This window comes from Salmo trutta, chromosome 38 (genome assembly GCF_901001165.1).
Source record: "Salmo trutta chromosome 38, fSalTru1.1, whole genome shotgun sequence".
Classification (NCBI taxonomy): Eukaryota; Metazoa; Chordata; class Actinopteri; order Salmoniformes; family Salmonidae; genus Salmo; species Salmo trutta.
The window spans coordinates 8,648,263-8,667,911 of NC_042994.1; the positions used below are offsets into that span (position 1 = coordinate 8,648,263).

The window sequence follows — 19,649 nt, forward strand, 5'->3', positions numbered from 1 at the left end:
GATCTCGTTATCTTGAAACTTTCATGATCTAAACATGGAATATTGTTTGTCAGTTTCCATAAAACTATGCATTAAGAGTAATGCAACAGTTACTTATCATTTTGAGCAGTTGTATCAGTTGATGGTTAGATCATTGTAATTAAATGAATAGACAGTCATCTCAGATGTAATGTGTGAATTGCATTTTGAAATGGTAATACACTGATGTTAAGTTGTGTCATTTTGAACAGGTGATTTTAGTTCAATGAACAAATGATCTTAGCTTTATGTGTATTGTATCCAAGCAATTGGAAAAAGTGTTAGAGTTTTACAGAAAATTGCATTTTGATCGTTGGTTGTGCGTTTTGTGTCTAGAGTTTTGAAAAATGACATTAAGGTTCCGAAATTAGTGCCAAAGTGATTGTAAAAAACTGTAAAGAGGTCTTTTCTTTCCACATCTTCAGCAGAGGCCAGTGCTTGGCCAGCATCTTTATGTCCCAGCATGCCGTTTTTTGGGCCGTCCGAGTACGGTCTGTGTGTGTGGTTGGTTCATGTATTTTTCACGGTTCCGCAGTCTCCCTCTTGCCATGGGTTAACTGGTTCATGATTTATAAGCCCTAGAGCGATCGACCAAATCTTGGTCAGCGATTGTATTTCTTGTCCGAGCGCTGAGTTCCCTGGAAGGACAGACAAACCCACCGCCTGGTGGGATGACAAATTCTCACAATTCTCCCAAAACAGAAAAATGCAGGGGAAACCAAGAAGAAGAAAATAATATTTCTTCAGTTTGTGGTTTCACGTGGTGGTGGAGCATCTTTGAAGTGAGGCAGTGGTGAAACACAAGGGTGTATTAAAGAAAATAGAAAATATTATTTGTCTGTGTTGGAGGAGAAGTCTGATGGCTCAGGCAACATCCCAAATGGAACCCTGTTAACTACAAAAAAAAAACATAGGACTCTGGTCAAAAGTAGTGCACTATGTAGGGAATAGGATGCCATTTGGGATTCAGCCTCAGACTTCCTGTCGTTGTGGTCTGTCTGAACTGTCCCTGTCCTCCCTTTGTGAGTGTGTGTGTGTGTGTGTGTGTGTGTGTGTGTGTGTGTGTGTGTTTCAAGTTTTTATTGTCACGTGCACAAATACAGTGAAATGCCTGTTCATGTGTACACGTGTAAATGTATGTGTGCGTGTGCTTGTGTGCATGCGTGCGTTATTGTGTGCGTCCTCGTGAGAACCCGCTCCTGTGTGTTTGCCACTAACGACCTGGGATTGAAGATCAGTATCAATCCAGTCAAACTCCCCATGCACAGCAGTTGAACTATGCTGCTGTAAACTGTCCTCCTTAAGACCAATACACTTACACAGTGTTTCCAGTACATGTTTCCAAACATACTTGATATCTCAATCTCTTTTCATGCGTCCGTGGTGGATGCTGTACACTGTACATACAGCACAGGTGTTAAATTACATGCCTTGCTATGATGTCCGCACCATTCTGTGTTGGGGATGGATTGTGGATCTCGATCGATGCAGAAGCGCGTATAGCTTTGTGAGTTATTGTGTTGTTGACGCCTTTAGCAGAATGCCAGCCCGCACACACACATGCACGCACGCACACACACACACACACACACACACACACACACACACACACACACACACACACACACACACACACACACAGAGAGGGAGACTATCATTCATTCACTCATGTGGATGATATGTTGTTGGGGATGTTGTGCTAATCGGTCACAGTAAGGGGTAATTACAACATAATGATTTGTTTACAACGGCAAATGTTATTCCACCTGTATAGAATTTGCCCCCTCAAGGGTTGACGTGGCTATCGATTTCACGGATATATTCAGGGTCACTTCAGCGAGCAGGCCTTTCTAATCGACCTGGCCCGGGTATCCTGGAAGGATATTGACCTCATCCCTTCAGTAGAGGATGCCTGGTTATTTTTTTTAAATGCCTTCCTCACCATCTTAAATAAGCATGCCCCATTCAAGAAATTTAGAACCATGAACAGATATAGCCCGTGGTTCTCTGCAGACCTGACTGCCCTTAACCAACACAAAAACATCCTGTGGCGTTCTGCATTAGCATCGAACAGCCCCCGTGATATGCAACTTTTCAGGGAAGTTAGAAACCAATATACACAGGCAGTTAGAAAAGTCAAGGCTAGCTTTTTCAAGCAGAAATTTGCTTCCTGCAACACAAACTCAAAAAAGGTCTGGGACAGTGTAAAGTCCTTGGCGAATAAGAGCACCTCCTCCCAGCCTCCCAGGATAGGAAACTCTGTCACCACCGATAAATCCACTATATTTGAGAATTTCAATAAGCATTTTTCTACGGCTGGCCATGCTTTCCACCTGGCTACCCCTACCCCGGTCAACAGCCCTGCACCCCCCACAGCAACTCGCCCAAGCCTTCCCCATTTCTCCTTCTCCCAAATCCATTCAGCTGATGTTTTGAAAGAGCTGCAAAATCTGGACCCCTACAAATCTGCCGGGCTAGACAATCTGGACCCTTTCTTTCTAAAATGATCTGCCAAAATTGTTGCAAACCCTATTACTAGCCTGTTCAACCTCTCTTTTGTGTCGTCTGAGATTCCAAAAGATTGGAAAGCAGCTGCGGTCATCCCCTTCTTCAAAGGGGGGGACACTCTTGACCCAAACTGCTACAGACCTATATCTATCCTACCCTGCCTCTCTAAAGTCTTCGAAAGTCAAGTCAACAAACAGATTACCGACCATTTCAAATCTCATCGCACCTTCTCCGCTATGCAATCTGGTTTCAGAGCTGGTCATGGGTGCACCTCAGCCACGCTCAAGGTCCTAAACAATATCTTAACCGCCATCGATAAGAAGCAATACTGTGCAGCCGTATTCATTGACCTGGCCAAGGCTTTCGACTCTGTCAATCACCACATCCTCATCGGCAGACTCAACAGCTTTGGTTTCTCAAATGATTGCCTCGCCTGGTTCACCAACTACTTCTCTGATAGAGTTCAGTGTGTCAAATTGGAGGGCCTTTTGTCCGGGCCTCTGTCAGTCTCTATGGGGGTGCCACAGGGTTCAATTCTTGGGCCAACTCTTTTCTCTGTATACATCAATGATGTCACTCTTGCTGCTGGTGAGTCTCTGATCTACCTCTACGCAGACGACACCATTCTGTATAGTTCTGGCCCTTCTTTGGACACTGTGTTAACTACCCTCCAGACGAGCTTCAGTGCCATACAACTCTCCTTCCGTGGCCTCCAACTGCTCTTAAATACAAGTAAAACTAAATGCATGCTCTTCAACCGATCGCTGCCTGCACCTGGCCGCCCATCTAGCATCACTACTCTGGACGGTTCTGACTTAGAATATGTGGACAATGTGGACAACTACAAATACCTAGGTGTCTGGTCAGACTGTAAACTCTCCTTCCAGACTCACATCAAACATTTCCAATCCAAAGTTAAATCTAGAATTGGCTTCCTATTTCACAACAAAGCATCTTTCACTCATGCTGCCAAACATACCCTTGTAAAACTGACCATCCTACCGATCCTCGACTTTAGCGATGTCATTTACAAAATAGCCTCCAATACCCTACTCAATAAATTGGATGCAGTCTATCACAGTGCCATCCGTTTTGTCACCAAAGCCCCATATACTACCCACCACTGCGACCTGTACGCTCTCGTTGGCTGGCCCTCGCTTCATACTCGTCGCCAATCCCACTGGCTCCAGGTCATCTACAAGACCTTTCTAGGTAAACTTCCCCCTTATCTCAGCTCGCTGGTCACCATAGCAGCACCCACCTGTAGCACGCGCTCCAGCAGGTATACCTCTCTGTTCACCCCCAAAGCCAATTCCTCCTTCGGCCGCCTCTCCTTCCAGTTCTCTGCTGCCAATGACTGGAACGAACTACAAAAATCTCTAAAACTGGAAACACTTATCTCCCTCACTAGCTTTAAGCACCAGCTGTCAGAGCAGCTCACAGATTACTGCACCTATACATAGCCCATCTATAATTTAGCCCAAACAACTACCTCTTCCCCTACTGTATTTATTTATTTATTTTGCTCCTTTGCACCCCATTATTTCTATTTCTACTTTGCACTTTCTTCCACTGCAAATCTACCATTCCAGTGTTTTACTTGCTATATTGTATTTACTTCGCCACCATGGCCTTTTTTGCCTTTACCTCCCTTATCTCACCTCATTTGCTCACTTTGTATACAGACTTATTTTTCTACTATATTATTGACTGTATGTTTGTTTTACTCCATGTGTAACTCTGTGTTGTATGTGTCAAACTGCTTTGCTTTATCTTGGCCAGGTCGCAATTGTAAATGAGAACTTGTTCTCAACTTGCCTACCTGGTTAAATAAAGTTGAAATAAAAATGTAAAAAAATTGACCGATATTAATGGTCAAGATTTTGCCATGTTTGCATGACTCTTGCCTTTATCCATTTCACCTAGTTTCACTGTTATGTTAGTGTCCAGTCTACACCAGTACTGTTATGTTAGTGTCCAGTCTACACCAGTACTGTTATGTTAGTGTCCAGTCTACACCAGTATTGTTATGTTAGTGTCCAGTCTACACCAGTACTGTTATGTTAGTGTCCAGTCTACACCAGTACTGTTATGTTAGTGTCCAGTCTACACCAGTACTGTTATGTTAGTGTCCAGTCTACACCAGTACTGTTATGTTAGTGTCCAGTCTACACCAGTATTGTTATGTTAGTGTCCAGTCTACACCAGTATTGTTATGTTAGTGTCCAGTCTACACCAGTATTGTTATGTTAGTGTCCAGTCTACACCAGTACTGTTATGTTAGTGTCCAGTCTACACCAGTACTGTTATGTTAGTGTCCAGTCTACACCAGTATTGTTATGTTAGTGTCCAGTCTACACCAGTATTGTTATGTTAGTGTCCAGTCTACACCAGTATTGTTATGTTAGTGTCCAGTCCACACCAGTACTGTTATGTTAGTGTCCAGTCCACACCAGTATTGTTATGTTAGTGTCCAGTCCACACCATAACTGTCATGTTAGTATCCAGTCCACACCAGTATTGTTATGTTAGTGTCCAATCCACACCAGTATTGTGACATATAACTACTATTCTTTACCTGTGTGCCCACCTGTAACTTTCTCTTTTTCTCCCCTTCCTCCTTTCTTTCTTTCTTTCTTTCTTTCTTTCTTTCTTTCTTTCTTTCTTTCTTTCTTTCTTTCTTTCTTTCTTTCTTTCTTTCTTTCTTTCTTTCTCTCTCTCTTTCTCTCTCTCTCTCTCTCTCTCTCACTCTCACTCTCACTCTCACTCTCTCCCTCTCTCTCTCCATCCCCCTCTGTCTCTCTCTCTCTCCCTCTTTTTCTCTCTCTCTCTCTCTCTCTCTCACACTCTCTTCTCTCACCCCTCTCTCTGTCTCTCCCTTTCCTCTTCCCTCTCTCTCAAAATTCCCATATCCCCCCTCCCCCTCCCAGATATCATCGTACTGATAGCCTCCGTAGCGGTGGTGTCGGCGGGAAGCCAGGGTAACATCTTCGCCACTTCCGCTCTGCGTAGCCTCCGCTTCCTGCAGATCCTGCGTATGGTACGCATGGACCGGCGCGGCGGCACCTGGAAACTGCTGGGATCAGTTGTGTACGCACACAGCAAGGTGGGGCTGCCTGACGAATATGCACAGTCACAGATCCACAGTCACAGATCCACAGTCACAGATACACAGTCACAGATACACAGTCACAGACACAGTCACAGACAAACACAGTCACACACACTTCTTCTCTCTCCTCTCTCCTTTCTCCTCCCTTCTCTCTTCTCTCTGCTCTTCTTTCTCCTCTCCTCTCCTCTCTTCTCTTCTCTTCTCTCCTCTCCTCTCCTCTCTTATCTCTCCTCTCTCCTCTCTTCTCTCCTCTCTCCTTTCTTCTCTCCTCTCTTCTCTCCTCTCTTCTCTCCCCTCTCCACTCTTCTCTCTCCTCTCTTCTCTCCTCTCTCCTTTCTTCTCCTTCCTCTCTCCTCTTTCCTCTCTTCCTTCTCTGGAGGCGTCTTCTCTGACGTCATGGCGTCAGCTAATGGGAATTGTAAAAAAATTCAAATTCTCTCCCTGTAGGAGCTGGTGACGGCCTGGTACATTGGCTTCCTGGTCCTCATCTTCTCCTCCTTTCTGGTCTACCTTGTGGAGAACAAGTTCAACAGCGAGTTTGCCACCTATGCTGATGCCTTATGGTGGGGAACGGTGAGTAAAGTTACAGATACTCCCCCTGTCTGCCCTCGTAATGGGAGAGTCCACAGTGGACGGTGGATGATGTTGGAACAGTCCATGTTTGCCAGTTAAGGGTTCCTTTTTCCTATGACTGTTTTCTAAACACTATTAACATTGTTTTTTGATGTTCTATTAAGTTAATGTTTCGTATTTCTACTCAGCGGCACGGTCTGTCCCTGATTTGGTTTCTGGGCAACAAGGAAATAAAGCTCTTATTCAAATAGTATTTACCTCTGAAAATTCATCATTTTCACTAATATACGACACATTTTCAGTATTATTATTTTCACGTTATTTCATCCACCCAAAGGAGAAGAAGCAGAAAGTCCTTTCATTCTTTGCCAGGCACTTTTCTTTTTATGTCCCTCCTGTTTTGTTGCACATAAGCTTTGATTAAAAACCTTCTTCTTCGTAATATACATTAGCCCCAGCACCATTAGCCACCATTTTCATACTGCCTCCAAAAGTCATAATGACACAAAATGGCCATGGCCTTCTTTGTCATGCACGGCAGCCCAGCACGGCAGAATGGGTAGAAAACCCAGATAGAAGAGAGTCACTAAATCAATAGGGAATTATCTTCTGTGCTTTTCAGTCAATTAGATAGCAGTAGGAGAGAGAGAGAGATGAGAGAGCGAGATGAGAGAGAGAGAGAGAGAGAGAGAGAGAAGGCAGATGAAACTAAAGCTATATAATAAGCCAATGAAGTGATATAAATGTCAAAAAGCAGAGATACATTATCATCACACATACAATACTTTTTCTTGTGAATAGACCCTAGTAAACAGTGCAAATTGCAGCCATTTTGTTAGGATTTCAATGCCCTCACAAATATACGTCTATGATATTTAATTTGGTGGCTTCGCTCCGGATAATATAATTTAGGACCTATCATTGATAATAGGGGCATCTTTCTCAAGATATAATTGTGTTTGTGTGTGTTCTCAGATCACCTTGACAACCATTGGTTACGGGGACAAGACCCCGAAGACCTGGACCGGTCGCATGCTCTCAGCTGGGTTTGCACTACTGGGTATCTCTTTCTTTGCCCTGCCAGCGGTGAGTACATACACACACTCATACGCGCACACACACTGACGTACATACGCACGCACACACACATACACACACAAATTGGCAGATACATGCACACACACACACACACACACACTACTTACATGATTGTATCCTTTCAGTTACTCTACTAGACAGCTACCTCCCCTATCTGACTTCATGGTCACATGTTGTTCACAGTCACAAATGAGGCAACACAGCAGTTTTACAGCCGACAAAAGAGCAGTTTTACATCTTCTCACCTGATTCCCATGTCCTCCTGTGTCTTCCTAGGGTATACTGGGCTCAGGCTTTGCCCTGAAGGTCCAGGAGCAGCACAGGCAGAAGCACTTTGAGAAAAGGAGGAACCCAGCCGCTTGTCTCATCCAGGTAAAGACAAATTGTTCTATCTATCACAGGGTACGTCCCAAATGGCACCCTATTCCCTATATAGTGCACTACTTTTGACCCAAGCCCTATGGGCCCTGGTCAAAAATAGTGTACTATGAAGGAAATAGGGTGCCATTTGGGACAGAGCCTCATTACTTCAATACTGCTATTTGTACTATAGTCACTTTAATGGTATTGTCAATTCAAATTGCCCTTAGGCTATGAATGCATCATTATAGATTTTTGTGCCAGAGATAAATACTTGTCTCTTGTTGATTGAATCAATAGTATACCTTACTGTTGCGGAGTATGGTGACATTGAAACTAAAAGTAATTTTGTTGTTATCCAGTCTCAATTTTTCCCCCCCTCACAAACCCTCCAAACATGCCCAGGAACCAGCATGTAGGGTAACCTCCTCTAACCCCGGGTTCTTCATTGCTTCCAAGCTAGGTTCTGTCCATTCTCCCCAATTCCTAACAGGCAAGCTTAAGCTGTTAGCTATCCTTCCCTCTTCCCTGCATCCCTCGTCTTTCTCTTTTCCTTCCTGTTTGTGATCTCACCTTGTGGTTTCCTTTGTGTATCCCTCTATCCCTCGCTTCCTCTCCTGCCTTCCTCCTCCTCCTACCTTCTCTGCTTTCTCCTCTTACCTTGCTCTTTCTTCTCCTCTTCTTCCTCCTCCACCACCTTTCCCCTCATCTTCTTCCTCTTCCCCTCTCCTCCTCTCCATCCTCCCACCGCACCAGGCTGCGTGGCGCTACTACTCCACCGACTACTCTACCAGGCCGTATCTAGGCGCCACGTGGCGTTACCACGTGAGCCTCCTGCCCTCCCAGCCCCACAGGCATGTACTGTACCCCCATCGTGTCTGGCCTCCGAACTCAGCCCAGGCACAGAACGTGTCACTCACGCGTGACCTTTGACCCGTGATTGCTTTGTTGTGTTTTTTATCACTAATCAGAGTTTTTTTTCCCATTTCTGTTTGTCCTTTCTTTTTCTTCTTTTTTGTTTTGTCTCTTTTTCTCTCTTTTGTCTCTTTTTTCTTTTCCCCACCTGTTTTTTTTGTGTATTCTGCATGCAGTGTGTTTGGCGTAGTTATGCGGCTGATGAGAACTCGGTTTCCATTGCTACCTGGAAGCCTCATTTGAAGGCGTTGCATACCTGCAGCCCTACAAAGTAGGTACAACATTGGCAGCTGGTGTCTGAGTTTGGTGTCTGTGCCCCTGTTAAGCAGTCTTTTCCCTTCTCTTTTTCCAATTAAGTATTTCTGTTAACTTTCCTCTTCTTTTCTAGCCTGGTCCCAGATCTGTTTGGCACGTTTGGTGTGACAATGGCCGTAGGTGTTGGCAAGACAGCACAAACTGATCTGGGACCAGGCTACTTATTTTTCTACTTATCTCCTCTCCCTCTCTACCTCAAGTTCTATTTTGCTTATGTACTTCCTTCTTTTCTGTGAATGAAAACATTTATATTTTTATAATTTGTCTTCTGTTATTATAAGTCAATAGTTAACAGCCATCAAAAGACCAATATTGTCCAGGTTCCTTTTCATCCAAACTGTAGTGCCAAGAACTCAAGAAATATGACTAAAAACCAATCATGTAGACAATACCCCAGTACACCTCTGTTGCTAACACAGCAGGCATTCATATCTCCCAATATATGCTCAAACCATCAGTCTAGCAGTTTAAGGCTGCGTTCTCAATGACACCCCATTCCCTATGTAGTGCACTACTTTTGATCAGGCCCTAGTCAAAAGTAGTGCACTACATGGGGAATAGGGTGCCATTTGGAACTTAGCCTGACACAGTTAGCTAAGATTCACTGAAGACTTGAGATTGTCTGCACTCCACTTTCAACTGAGGCAGTGAATTTAGCGGTCGTCCTCCACGGTAATCAGTGTCTAAATGATCCAATCAGGCCTTATTGAATGTGTGGCCACTTCTCCGTCTCTCGTCTCATTGGATTGCCACTGTGCTGGAATAGCCTTGTGTGATTGGGAGATCTGGAGTGCCTGTATTGGTATTATCTGCCAATAGCATTTCAAGACTGGTAAATATGCAGATGGAATGTTGTGGAACCTGGAAATATTGGAGAATCCATCTGCTACATGCTTTACTGACAGATAGACAACATACACACACACACGCACACACACACACACACACGCACGCACGCACGCACGCACACACACACACACACACACACACACACACACACACACACACACACACACACACACACACACACACACACACACACACACACACACACACTGATGACACACACCTGTCTACACACTGCTAGCGAGTTTGCCTGGATAGTTATACTGCATTGAAATGCATGCATGTGTGTATGTGTGTATGTGTGTGTCTTGAGTCTTGTTTCTGTTTAGTCTGGTGACATTCTTGTTATTTGCTCTGCCTCAAATCCTCAGCATCTCTTTTGATGATGACCCCTCGAGCTCATCTCGCTACTCGCTGGTGCAGTAGATAATGTTTGCGATGAAGACTTTGCTAAATATTTCCTCACTTTCTCCCCTCTCCCCTCTCTCACTTCTCAACCTGAAGGAAGGACCAGGGTGAATCGTCCACAAGGTGCGTACCTCCTACTTGTTCTGTGTATCTACTTGACACACAGATCCACACGCAGCACTACCACCGGTGTACGTCTTAACCCTGCGTGTTGGGGGTCATGTCTTCCCTACTGCCTGTATGGGATACTCTGATGGCAAGTCGCTCTGGATAAGATCGTCTGCTCTGCTAAATGACCAAAATGGAAATGTCAATGCTTTCAGCCACTATTCAGACCTGTGTGGGTGTCTCCCAAATGTCTCTCTCCATCCATAGGACATTGGTCAAAGTAGTGCACTATAAAGGGAGGAGGGTGTCATTTGGGACTTACTGTGTATTGCTGCTGAAAGTGCCAATATGCAGTCTGGAGACCTATTGCAGAGAAAGATAGCTAGTTAAGAGGTGTTGGTCCTAGCTCTTCACTTAATGCATCCATTTACAGAAACAGCCAGCAGTTCATTACTTAGTCATCATTTACCTCTCCTTTGGGCCTCTCCCCCCTCTTTCTTAAGTGTTTATCTTTCTTTCTCTTCTTTTATTATTCCTTCTTCACTCTCGCTCTCCGTCTCTTTATTCCTCTCACTCCCCTATTCTCTCTCCTATTCTCTCTCAGCTCTTGTCCTTTCATTCCCTCTCTCTCTCTCACTCTCTCCCTTTCTTTCTTTCTTCCTTCCTCTCCCTCATTCCTTTCTTTCACTACATCTCTCCGTACCTGAGGTGTTCTTCAGGAAGGAAATGATTGCAGTGGTTTCTCTCTCGCTCTCTCTCTAAAATTAAAAATAATTGTGTTTATTGCAGTCGTGTGTCGTGTGTGTATTTCAGTATAACAGGATTTGAGTGACACAAACACTAAATTACAGAGGAAAGATAGAAGAGGGAGAGAAAATACTGTCTTTCTCTCTGTCTTTCTCTAGCTCTCTTTGTCTTTCTCTCTCCCCTCTCTCTATTTCTCTCTGTCTTTCTCAATTTCTCTCTGTCTTTATCTCTCCCTGTCTTTCTCTATCTCTCTGTCTTTCTCTCTCTCCCCTCCATCTCTCTCTATCTCTCTTTGTCTTTCTCTCTCTCCTCTCTCTGTCTTTATCTCTGGGTCTCTTTCTCTGTCTCTCTCTCTCTCTGTGGGAGCTAGGAGTGATGTAATATGTTGTCTTAGCTGTCGTTACACAAGAGTAGGGAAAGCAAAATGCGTGTCTTTAAAGTGAAAAACAGAATTAAAAACCTGAGGGCCACTAAAACATTTGTCTGTGTCGAGACTGTACTTATTTTTTATCTGAGATTTCCAAACTAAGTGTAAAGCGTCAACAGAATAGCATAAAACCTTTCAGTGTTGCCTAGTGTTGAGAGGGCGAGGACAGAATCCATCCCACGCAAACCCAAACACTTGAAAAGCATGCCGGTAGAAAAGGAGAGACAGAGGGAGGGAGAGAGCGAGAACGAGAGAGAAAGAGAGAGAGAGAACAAAGCTCCAGCATCCTCCACCTATTGAATTCAATTCACAACCCCTCTCATGGTCAAGGGCTCCAACTCAAAACTGCAGGAGAAAAATAAATAAATAACAATCCATTTTTGAGTGTCATTGAACCAGGTGCCGATGGCCCTGAAAGCCTACTGGTGCCCGACAGGTTGCCTGTTCTAAAAGTTCTCTCTCTCTCTCTCTCTCTCTCTATCTCTCTCTCTCTCTCTCTCTCTCTCTCTCTCTCTCTCTCTCTCTCTCTCTCTCTCTCTCTCTCTCTCTCTCTCCCTCCCTCGCTTCACTCTCTCCCTGTCGCTCCCTCTTTCTCTCTCTTTTTCTCTCCCTGTCTCTCCTTCTCTCTCCCTCACCCTCTCTCTCTTTCTCTCTCTCTCTCCCAGTCAGCTGAATTAGTATGGTTAAATGAGAGACATGGACAGGAGTGGGGCTGAATTATCAAATGATAGGCTTTTTAAAAACGCTGTCATACCTAGGCTCTTCATTTTCTCTCTCCACTGAGCTCAATTACCTTTCGAACACGCTCTTTCTAAATGTCAGCAAGTGGTTGACAAAGTATAGTGGTTCTACAGTATCTCTGGTCACGCTTTAGTTTCGTGTGATTGAAGCCGAGTGATCATGCTGTGCTTATAAAGCCTTCATATACATGACATAAAAGGACTATGTCATCTGTCATAAGTTATATTTACATCCATAAACTATACTGTACATAGACATTAATACACTTAGTTTGAGGTGGCGATTGTATAGATTAGATTTCATAAACATTCATATGCAGACATGAAGGCATATGACATCTTTACATAAGTATACATAGACATTCATAGAAGCTACATTCATAACCTATACAAAGACGTTCACATACAGTACCAGTCAAAAGTTTGGACACACCTACTCATTCAAGGGTTTTTCTTTATTTTTACTATGTTCTACATTGTAGAATAATAGTGAAGACATCAAAACAATGAAATAACACATATGGAATCATGTAGTAAACAAAAAAGTGTTAAACAAATCAAAATATATTTCAGATTTGAGATTCTTCACTTTGCCTTGATGACAGCTTTGCACACTCTTGGCATTCTCTCAACCAGCTTCACCTGGAATGCTTTTCCAAAAGTCTTGAAGGAGTTCCCACATATGCTGAACACATGTTGGCTGCTTTTCCTTCACTCTGTGGTCCAACTCATCCCAAACCATCTCAACTGGGTTGAGGTCGGATGATTGTGGAGGCCAGGTCATCTGATGCAGCACTCCATCACTCTCCTTCTTGGTCAAATAGCCTTTACACAGCCTTGGCTTGGGTCATTGTCCTGTTAAAAAGCATATAGTCCCACTAAGCGCAAACCAGATGGGATGGCGTATCACTGCAGAATGCTGTGGTAGCTGTGCTGGTTAAGTGTGCCTTGAATTCTAAATAAATCACTGACAGTGTCACCAGCAAAGCACCCCCACACCATCCCACCTCCTCCTCCATGCTTCACGGTGGGAACCACACATGTGGAGATCATCCGTTCACCTACTCTGCATCTCACAAAGACATGGCGGTTGGAACCAAAAATCTCAAATTTGGACTCATCAGAGCAAAGGACAGATTTCCACCGGTGTAATGTCCATTGCTCGTGTTTCTTGGCCCAAACAAGTCTCTTCTTCTTATTAGTGTCCTTTAGTTGAGGTGATTTGACCATGAAGGCCTGATTCACGCAGTCTCATCTGAACAGTTGATGTTGAGATGTGTTTGTTACTTGAACTTTGTGAAGCATTTATTTGGGCTGCAATTTCTGAGGCTCTAATGAACGTATCCTCTGCAGCAGAGGTAACTCTGGGTCTTCCTTTCCTTTGGCAGTCCTCATGAGAGCTAGTTTCATCATACCGCTTGATGGTTTTCATGATGGCACTTGAAGAAACTTTCAAAGTTCTTAAAATGTTCCGTATTGACTGACCTTCATGTCTTAAAGTAATGATGGTTTGTCATTTCTCTTTCCTTATTTGAGCTGTTCTTGCCATAATATGGACTTGGTCTTTTACCAAATAGGGCTATACCAACCCTACCTTGTCACAACGCAACTGATTGGCTCAAATGCATTAAGAGGGAAATAAATTCCACAAATTAACTTTTAACAAAGCACACCTGTTAATTGGAATACATTCCAAGTGACTACCTCATGAAGCTGGTTGAGAGAATTCCAAGAGTGTGCAAAGCTGGCATCAAGGCAAAGAGTGGCTACTTTGAAGAATCTCAAATGTCAAATATATTATACACTTTTTTGGTTACTACATGATTCCATAAGTGTTGTTTCATAGTTTTGTAAATAGTAAAAATAAAGAAAAACCCTTGAATGAGTAGGTGTCCAAACTTTTGACTGGTACTGTACATTATAAACACATATATTTGCTTACCATATCTCTTTCCTCTGGTTTGTAGTAAGGTTCTCAGTAGTAAGCTGAAGCTACTGAGGAGGTGTACCCTACGGAAACATACTAGGTACATCCCCCCTGCCCTCTTGGACTCATGACTATTTTGGGAATGACTACGAATTTATTCTTGATGCATGGATTCGATGTCCGAGTGAAAGTTGGGGGTTTTCAAAATGGCCGCGTATAGGTTCTGGGCGTTCTCTGAGTATCTGAGTTACCTTTGCAACAATGTTGAGCTGCTTTTGGACAGTGCCTGAAACTGCTGGCTGTTGTCTTATGATTTTAACCACTTCTCTTACTGTACACTAACTCGTATTGCTCTTATTTCTGACTGTTCAACAGCTATTTGGGAAGGTCTTAAAAACAGATCCACTGAACAGATATGCTGTTTAACTGGTTCATTGTGATATTTCACCATCAACTTCAATCATTCTGGAAGTTTTATCAAGTACTCTTGCCTCTTACCTCACTTCCTGTCATTCACACCATTCACACTCACATCACCAAAATGTGAAAGACACAATGACTTCATCAACAGTCACGTTAACATTTACAATGACCACCAAAACAGTCACAGTTAGATTGGGTATAGCTTCCTACCCCTTGCCCGCTGCCTGTCCTCTGCATGGCCCCTCCACTTTGGATAATAGGCTGCAGTGCATGCTGGTCTATGAATAGGCCCATCAAGCTAACCTAATTTAAATGCCTTGCTCTCCAGTGAAGCAACCAATAATTGGGTAAACAAATGAACAAACTCATGAAATGGTGAAAGACTCCTGTAAAAAAGTTTCCAATCAATTGCATTTTGTTTGAATTGTTCCCGACCCCGAACCTGTGCTTGATCTTGACACAGTATGTGTGTATATCGTTGTTCCACTAACACCATTTCTTTCTCTCTCTCTCCATCCCTCCACACCATCATCCCCCTTTCTCCCTCCATCGATCCATCCCCATGACAGCCAGAAGCTGAGTTTCAAAGACCGTGTCCGTATGGCGAGCCCCAGGGGGCAGAGTATTAAGAGCCGACAGACGTCGGTGAGCGACCGGCGGTCCCCGGGGACTGAGGCTGGGGGTACGGAGGGCACCAGCCCTGCCAAGGTCCAGAAGAGCTGGAGCTTCAACGACCGCACCCGCTTCAGACCCTCCCTCCGCCTCAAGATCCAATCACGCTCCACTGCCGATGGTGAGAGGAACTAATGAATTGTCGTGATTGGTCAATTGTTGGATTTGGGCGTTTAGTGTAAGAGATGGGTTGATTGGTACCATGTCATTTCCTTTGCATTTATACCAAAATGGTAATCTTGCCCTGATGGCTTCTACGCATGTGATCATCTTCAGAATGATATCTCATGATATCTTTAGATATACTTAGCTTATCCTTAGATCACTGGTGAGCTACATCAACTTAAAACCACACTATTAATGTCATGCTAGCTTTCACTCCCTTTCCCTAAGTTCTCTGGCTGGGCGCTGTGTGCTAGCCTATGAAGGATTACTCCTAGACCTGGTCTTATGGGCAGACCAGACCAGAGCTGGCACAGACGATAGAGCCAGCCGTAGAGCCAGCTAGACCCAGCGAGGCTGGCCGGCCTGGCTTGGTTATGGCTGGAGCTCTGAACCGTACTCTGGATGGTGGGTGGGAAGGGAAGGGAACATGTATGCTATAGATTAGCAGCCTTAAGGGGCTAGCAGAGGCTGCAGTGTTGCTCTATCCAGCCTAGCCAGCTGGCTGAGGAAGGCAGGGTAACAGCCACAGTGACCAGGTAGCTAGGTCAAGTGGAACACCAGCTAAATTCTAGAATGAAGTAGGTCTACACCAATAGTGGACTATAATAACACTATTACCAGCACATTATGTTGAGGATGGATAGAAATGGAATGGGTGATTTATCCAGCTGAATCTGGTGTAAGAGATGTGTTGGATAAAGTGAGGACTAATGACTATACTGTATATGACACTTACCTTACACAACCATACAATAATCATGTTGTATATGGTAAATGGATTGTTGCATATACGGTATGCCAGATGGATTAAATGGCTTTGCCAAGAACCAGCTACAGTACTTTCTGAATTAATGAGAGCAGAGATTGATGCTGGCTGACACACACACACCAATCCTCCAAAGGCCCGTGGTGGCTTGCCTTGTAACATTACAAATAGCATTAACCTGGGGTCATAGAAAACTTTTTATTGGTCAGGGGAAAATTTGTTTGATCTGCACTCTACCACTTCTAAACCCTGCCCCGTTTTGGTGTGCTTTATGTCGTAACTCAGGCCACTCATAAACACCAGGTCTTTGTGATAAATATTTCCCATTAGCAATATACCAACTGAGGCCAGGCAGCTCTCAGGCTCCGCTCTTCTGCTATACTGTGGACTCTCTTTGTGAAAACAAGAGTTTTTCCATTTTTTTCTCTCTCATCTCATCTCTCTCTCTCTGTCTCTCTCTCTCTCTCCCTCTCCAGTAGCAGTGCGTGGGTAAAATCCCTGTGGAAACCAAGCCAGTAAAAACATATTACAACCAATGATGGGATAATTGCGTTGTTTGCTCTATAACCCATTCGTTCATACGTCGCTGTGATATACAATAAGGCAGAGACAACAATAGATAACAGTCACATAGTGGTGAAATAAATTCAACTACACTTACATTTGTTTCATCACAAAACCGGAGAGCAACGTCGGTCCGGGGAAGTCCACAAAGCAAATATTGCATGTAATAAGCAGTTATATGACCTGCAACCAGTGGTGTAAAGTACTTAAGTAAAAATACTTTAAAGTACTAATTAAGTCATTTCTGGGGAAGGGTATCTGTACTTTACATTACGATTTATATTTTTGCCAACTTTTACTTTTACTTCACTACATTCCTTAGAAAATATAGTACTTTTTACTCAAAAGTACTCGTTACATTTTGAATGCTTAGCAGGACAGGAAAATTGTGAAATTCACACACTTATCAAGAGAACACGTGGTCATCCCTACTGCCTCTGGGATGGCAGACTCACTAAGCACAAATGCATCTTTTGTGAATAATGTCTGAGTGTTGGTGTGTGCCCCTGGCCATCCATACATTTGAAAAACAAGAAAATGGTGCTGTCTGCTTAATATAAGGAATTTGAAATGATTTATACTTTTACTTTTTATACTTAAGTATATTTTATCAATTACATTTACTTTTGATACTTAATTATATTTAAAACCAAATACTTTTAGACTTTTACTCAAGTAGTATTTTACTGGGTGACTTTCACTTGAGTAACTTTCTATTACAGTTTTTCCCAATTGCTAAAACACAATTTTGCAAACTAGGCTGGTTTTATCAAAATACAATTCACAAAACCACACACCCAAACTGCAAAATACCTCATATATCCTGCAAAATGAAGCACTGCAACCAAAACTACATATAGCATTATCAAAATCAAACGTTTGCACGAAATGGCACACACTTCATTCGTATTGCCAGATTTTTGTCTAACCAACTACACACTGTTGGGCATAATGAAAAGCACTCTCATCTTTAGTATGCTTTGCCATAATACTAAAATAGTTCAAATTGTCGAAAATTCTTCAGATGCACAGAAATATTTGCAGATACACACACATGCTGTTGAAACATTATATTTTTCACCAAACAAGTCAGTGCAACATATCGTATACCTTCCACCGCCATGCCAAAAAGAACTCTTCTATGGGGTTCAGAAATGGTGAGTATGGTGGGAGGTATTGCACGAGAAATGGTGGGTGGTCAGCAAACCAGTTTTCGACTGGGGCTGCACGATGAAAGCTCACGTTGTCCCATACTACAATGTACCGGGTTCTTTGATGGTCTGCATCATTCATACGCTCTGGTGGTATGAGAATGTTGTTGAGTCTGTCCAGAAATGTGAGAATATGGGCTGTGTTGTTTGGTCCAAGGTTGGCATGACGGTGGAGGACACCATGCGTATTGGAGATGGCAGCGCACATTGTGATGTTCCCACCACGTTGGCCAGGAACATCTATAATGGCTCTGTGGCTAATGACCTTTCTCCCCCTTCTTCTGGTCTTAGCTAGGTTGAACCCAGCCTCATCTATAAAGATGAACTCATGTGGGATTGCATGAGCATCCATTTCCAGTACTCCCTGAAAACAAAGAACAAAAGCAGTCAATATTGTACTTATGTCCACATATGCTCGTCTGACCTCTTTGTTTCTTTGAGAGTTTCTCTCAAACGGCACCTTATAAAGTTGTTTCATTCTGATTTGGTTTCGCTTGAGAATGCGAGCCAATGTGGACAGACTGACTCGTTGAATGTTGTTGAATATGGTGTTGTCTTGGATGATGAGGCTTTGAATTTCTCGTAATCTGATTTCATTATTTTCCAAAACCAAGTTTACAATGGCAGCTTCCTGTACCCCGGTGAATATTTGGCCCCTTCCTCCACCATGGTTGTGTCTCTCAGTCCTTTAGAAAAACAAAAAAACAAAAATATAGGGCTTAGACAATGCAGCCTAAAGATATTTCCCCCACAGTAGAGTAAATTCTACAGGAAATTTGTGCAGTTAGTGTATGACATCAGCCATTCATGAAGTAAACAGGTGTCACCCAACTGATACACTATGACATGGGGTGTACTACATAGTGTGAAATAAATGTTGGTTACATACCTGTACTCCAGTCTAAATGTCCGGATGACACAGGCGACAGTAAAACGGCTCAAGTTGGGCTGCACTCTCTGTCCAGCCTCTCACATTGTCAGCCCATGGTTGATGACATGATCAACTAAGGTTGCTCTGATTTCATTTGAAAGTTGTTGTCTTCTTTGGCCATAAACTCCTCTACCAGCTCTACCCCTACCTCTCACTCTTCCTCCCCCTCTCATTCTCACCCTCCCTCTTCCTCTCTCTGCAACGGCTTCCATTGTTGTTGTAAAACAAAAGGTGCTCACCTGTGGTCTTTTCATAGTGCTTACTTCCTGATTGAAGTGGTAACAATTAACCATTGAGGTGTTTAGCCAGGTGGCACATGTATTGACCAATTAGCTCATGTAGTGTCATTTTGAATGGCAGTGTTTTGAAATGGCAAACGTGACTTTATGTCAGATTGTTGTGTCTTATGCAGAGAACCGTGTGCAGTGCATTTAAAAAGTGCCATTTTGAATTGCAAAATGTGTGTAAAGCAGAAAATGTGTTTAGACTTTTGGAGACTTGAGAAGAGGTTTTGCTCTCTGTGTGTCAGTTTAAATAATTGTGCTGTGCATGTCATTTTAGTGTGTTAGCAATTGGAAAAAACTGTAAGGTATCTTTACTTTTACTCAAGTATGACGATTGGGTACTTTTTCCACCACTGCCTGCAACATGTTAAAGCGAGTTAATGTTTGACAGTTTACTAAACAACTACTGATTCAGAAGTCAACACAAAGACAACAGGAGCACTGCCTCTGTTATTTCAGCACCATTTCAACTTAAACATTTCATCAACAAGGCTATATACAGTATGCTTTTTTGAATACACTGAAAACAAA

The 19,649-nt window shown here is 43.2% G+C and overlaps 1 protein-coding gene across 3 annotated transcripts in view; it reads left to right on the forward strand.

Moving 5' to 3' along the window:
• The window catches only part of LOC115178389 (potassium voltage-gated channel subfamily KQT member 5), a 142,347-nt gene that overhangs the window by 111,544 nt on the left and 11,154 nt on the right, over positions 1-19,649 (forward strand). For 2 of the 3 annotated variants that reach the window (XM_029739556.1, XM_029739558.1), the window contains exons 4-10: positions 5,457-5,632; positions 6,086-6,211; positions 7,187-7,297; positions 7,586-7,681; positions 8,761-8,855; positions 10,250-10,276; positions 15,095-15,318. In XM_029739556.1, coding sequence (XP_029595416.1) covers positions 5,457-5,632; positions 6,086-6,211; positions 7,187-7,297; positions 7,586-7,681; positions 8,761-8,855; positions 10,250-10,276; positions 15,095-15,318 — 855 coding nt within the window. Of the gene's footprint in view, positions 1-5,456; positions 5,633-6,085; positions 6,212-7,186; positions 7,298-7,585; positions 7,682-8,425; positions 8,546-8,760; positions 8,856-10,249; positions 10,277-15,094; positions 15,319-19,649 lie in introns of all 3 variants that reach the window. The other variant, XM_029739559.1, reaches the window with a different exon arrangement.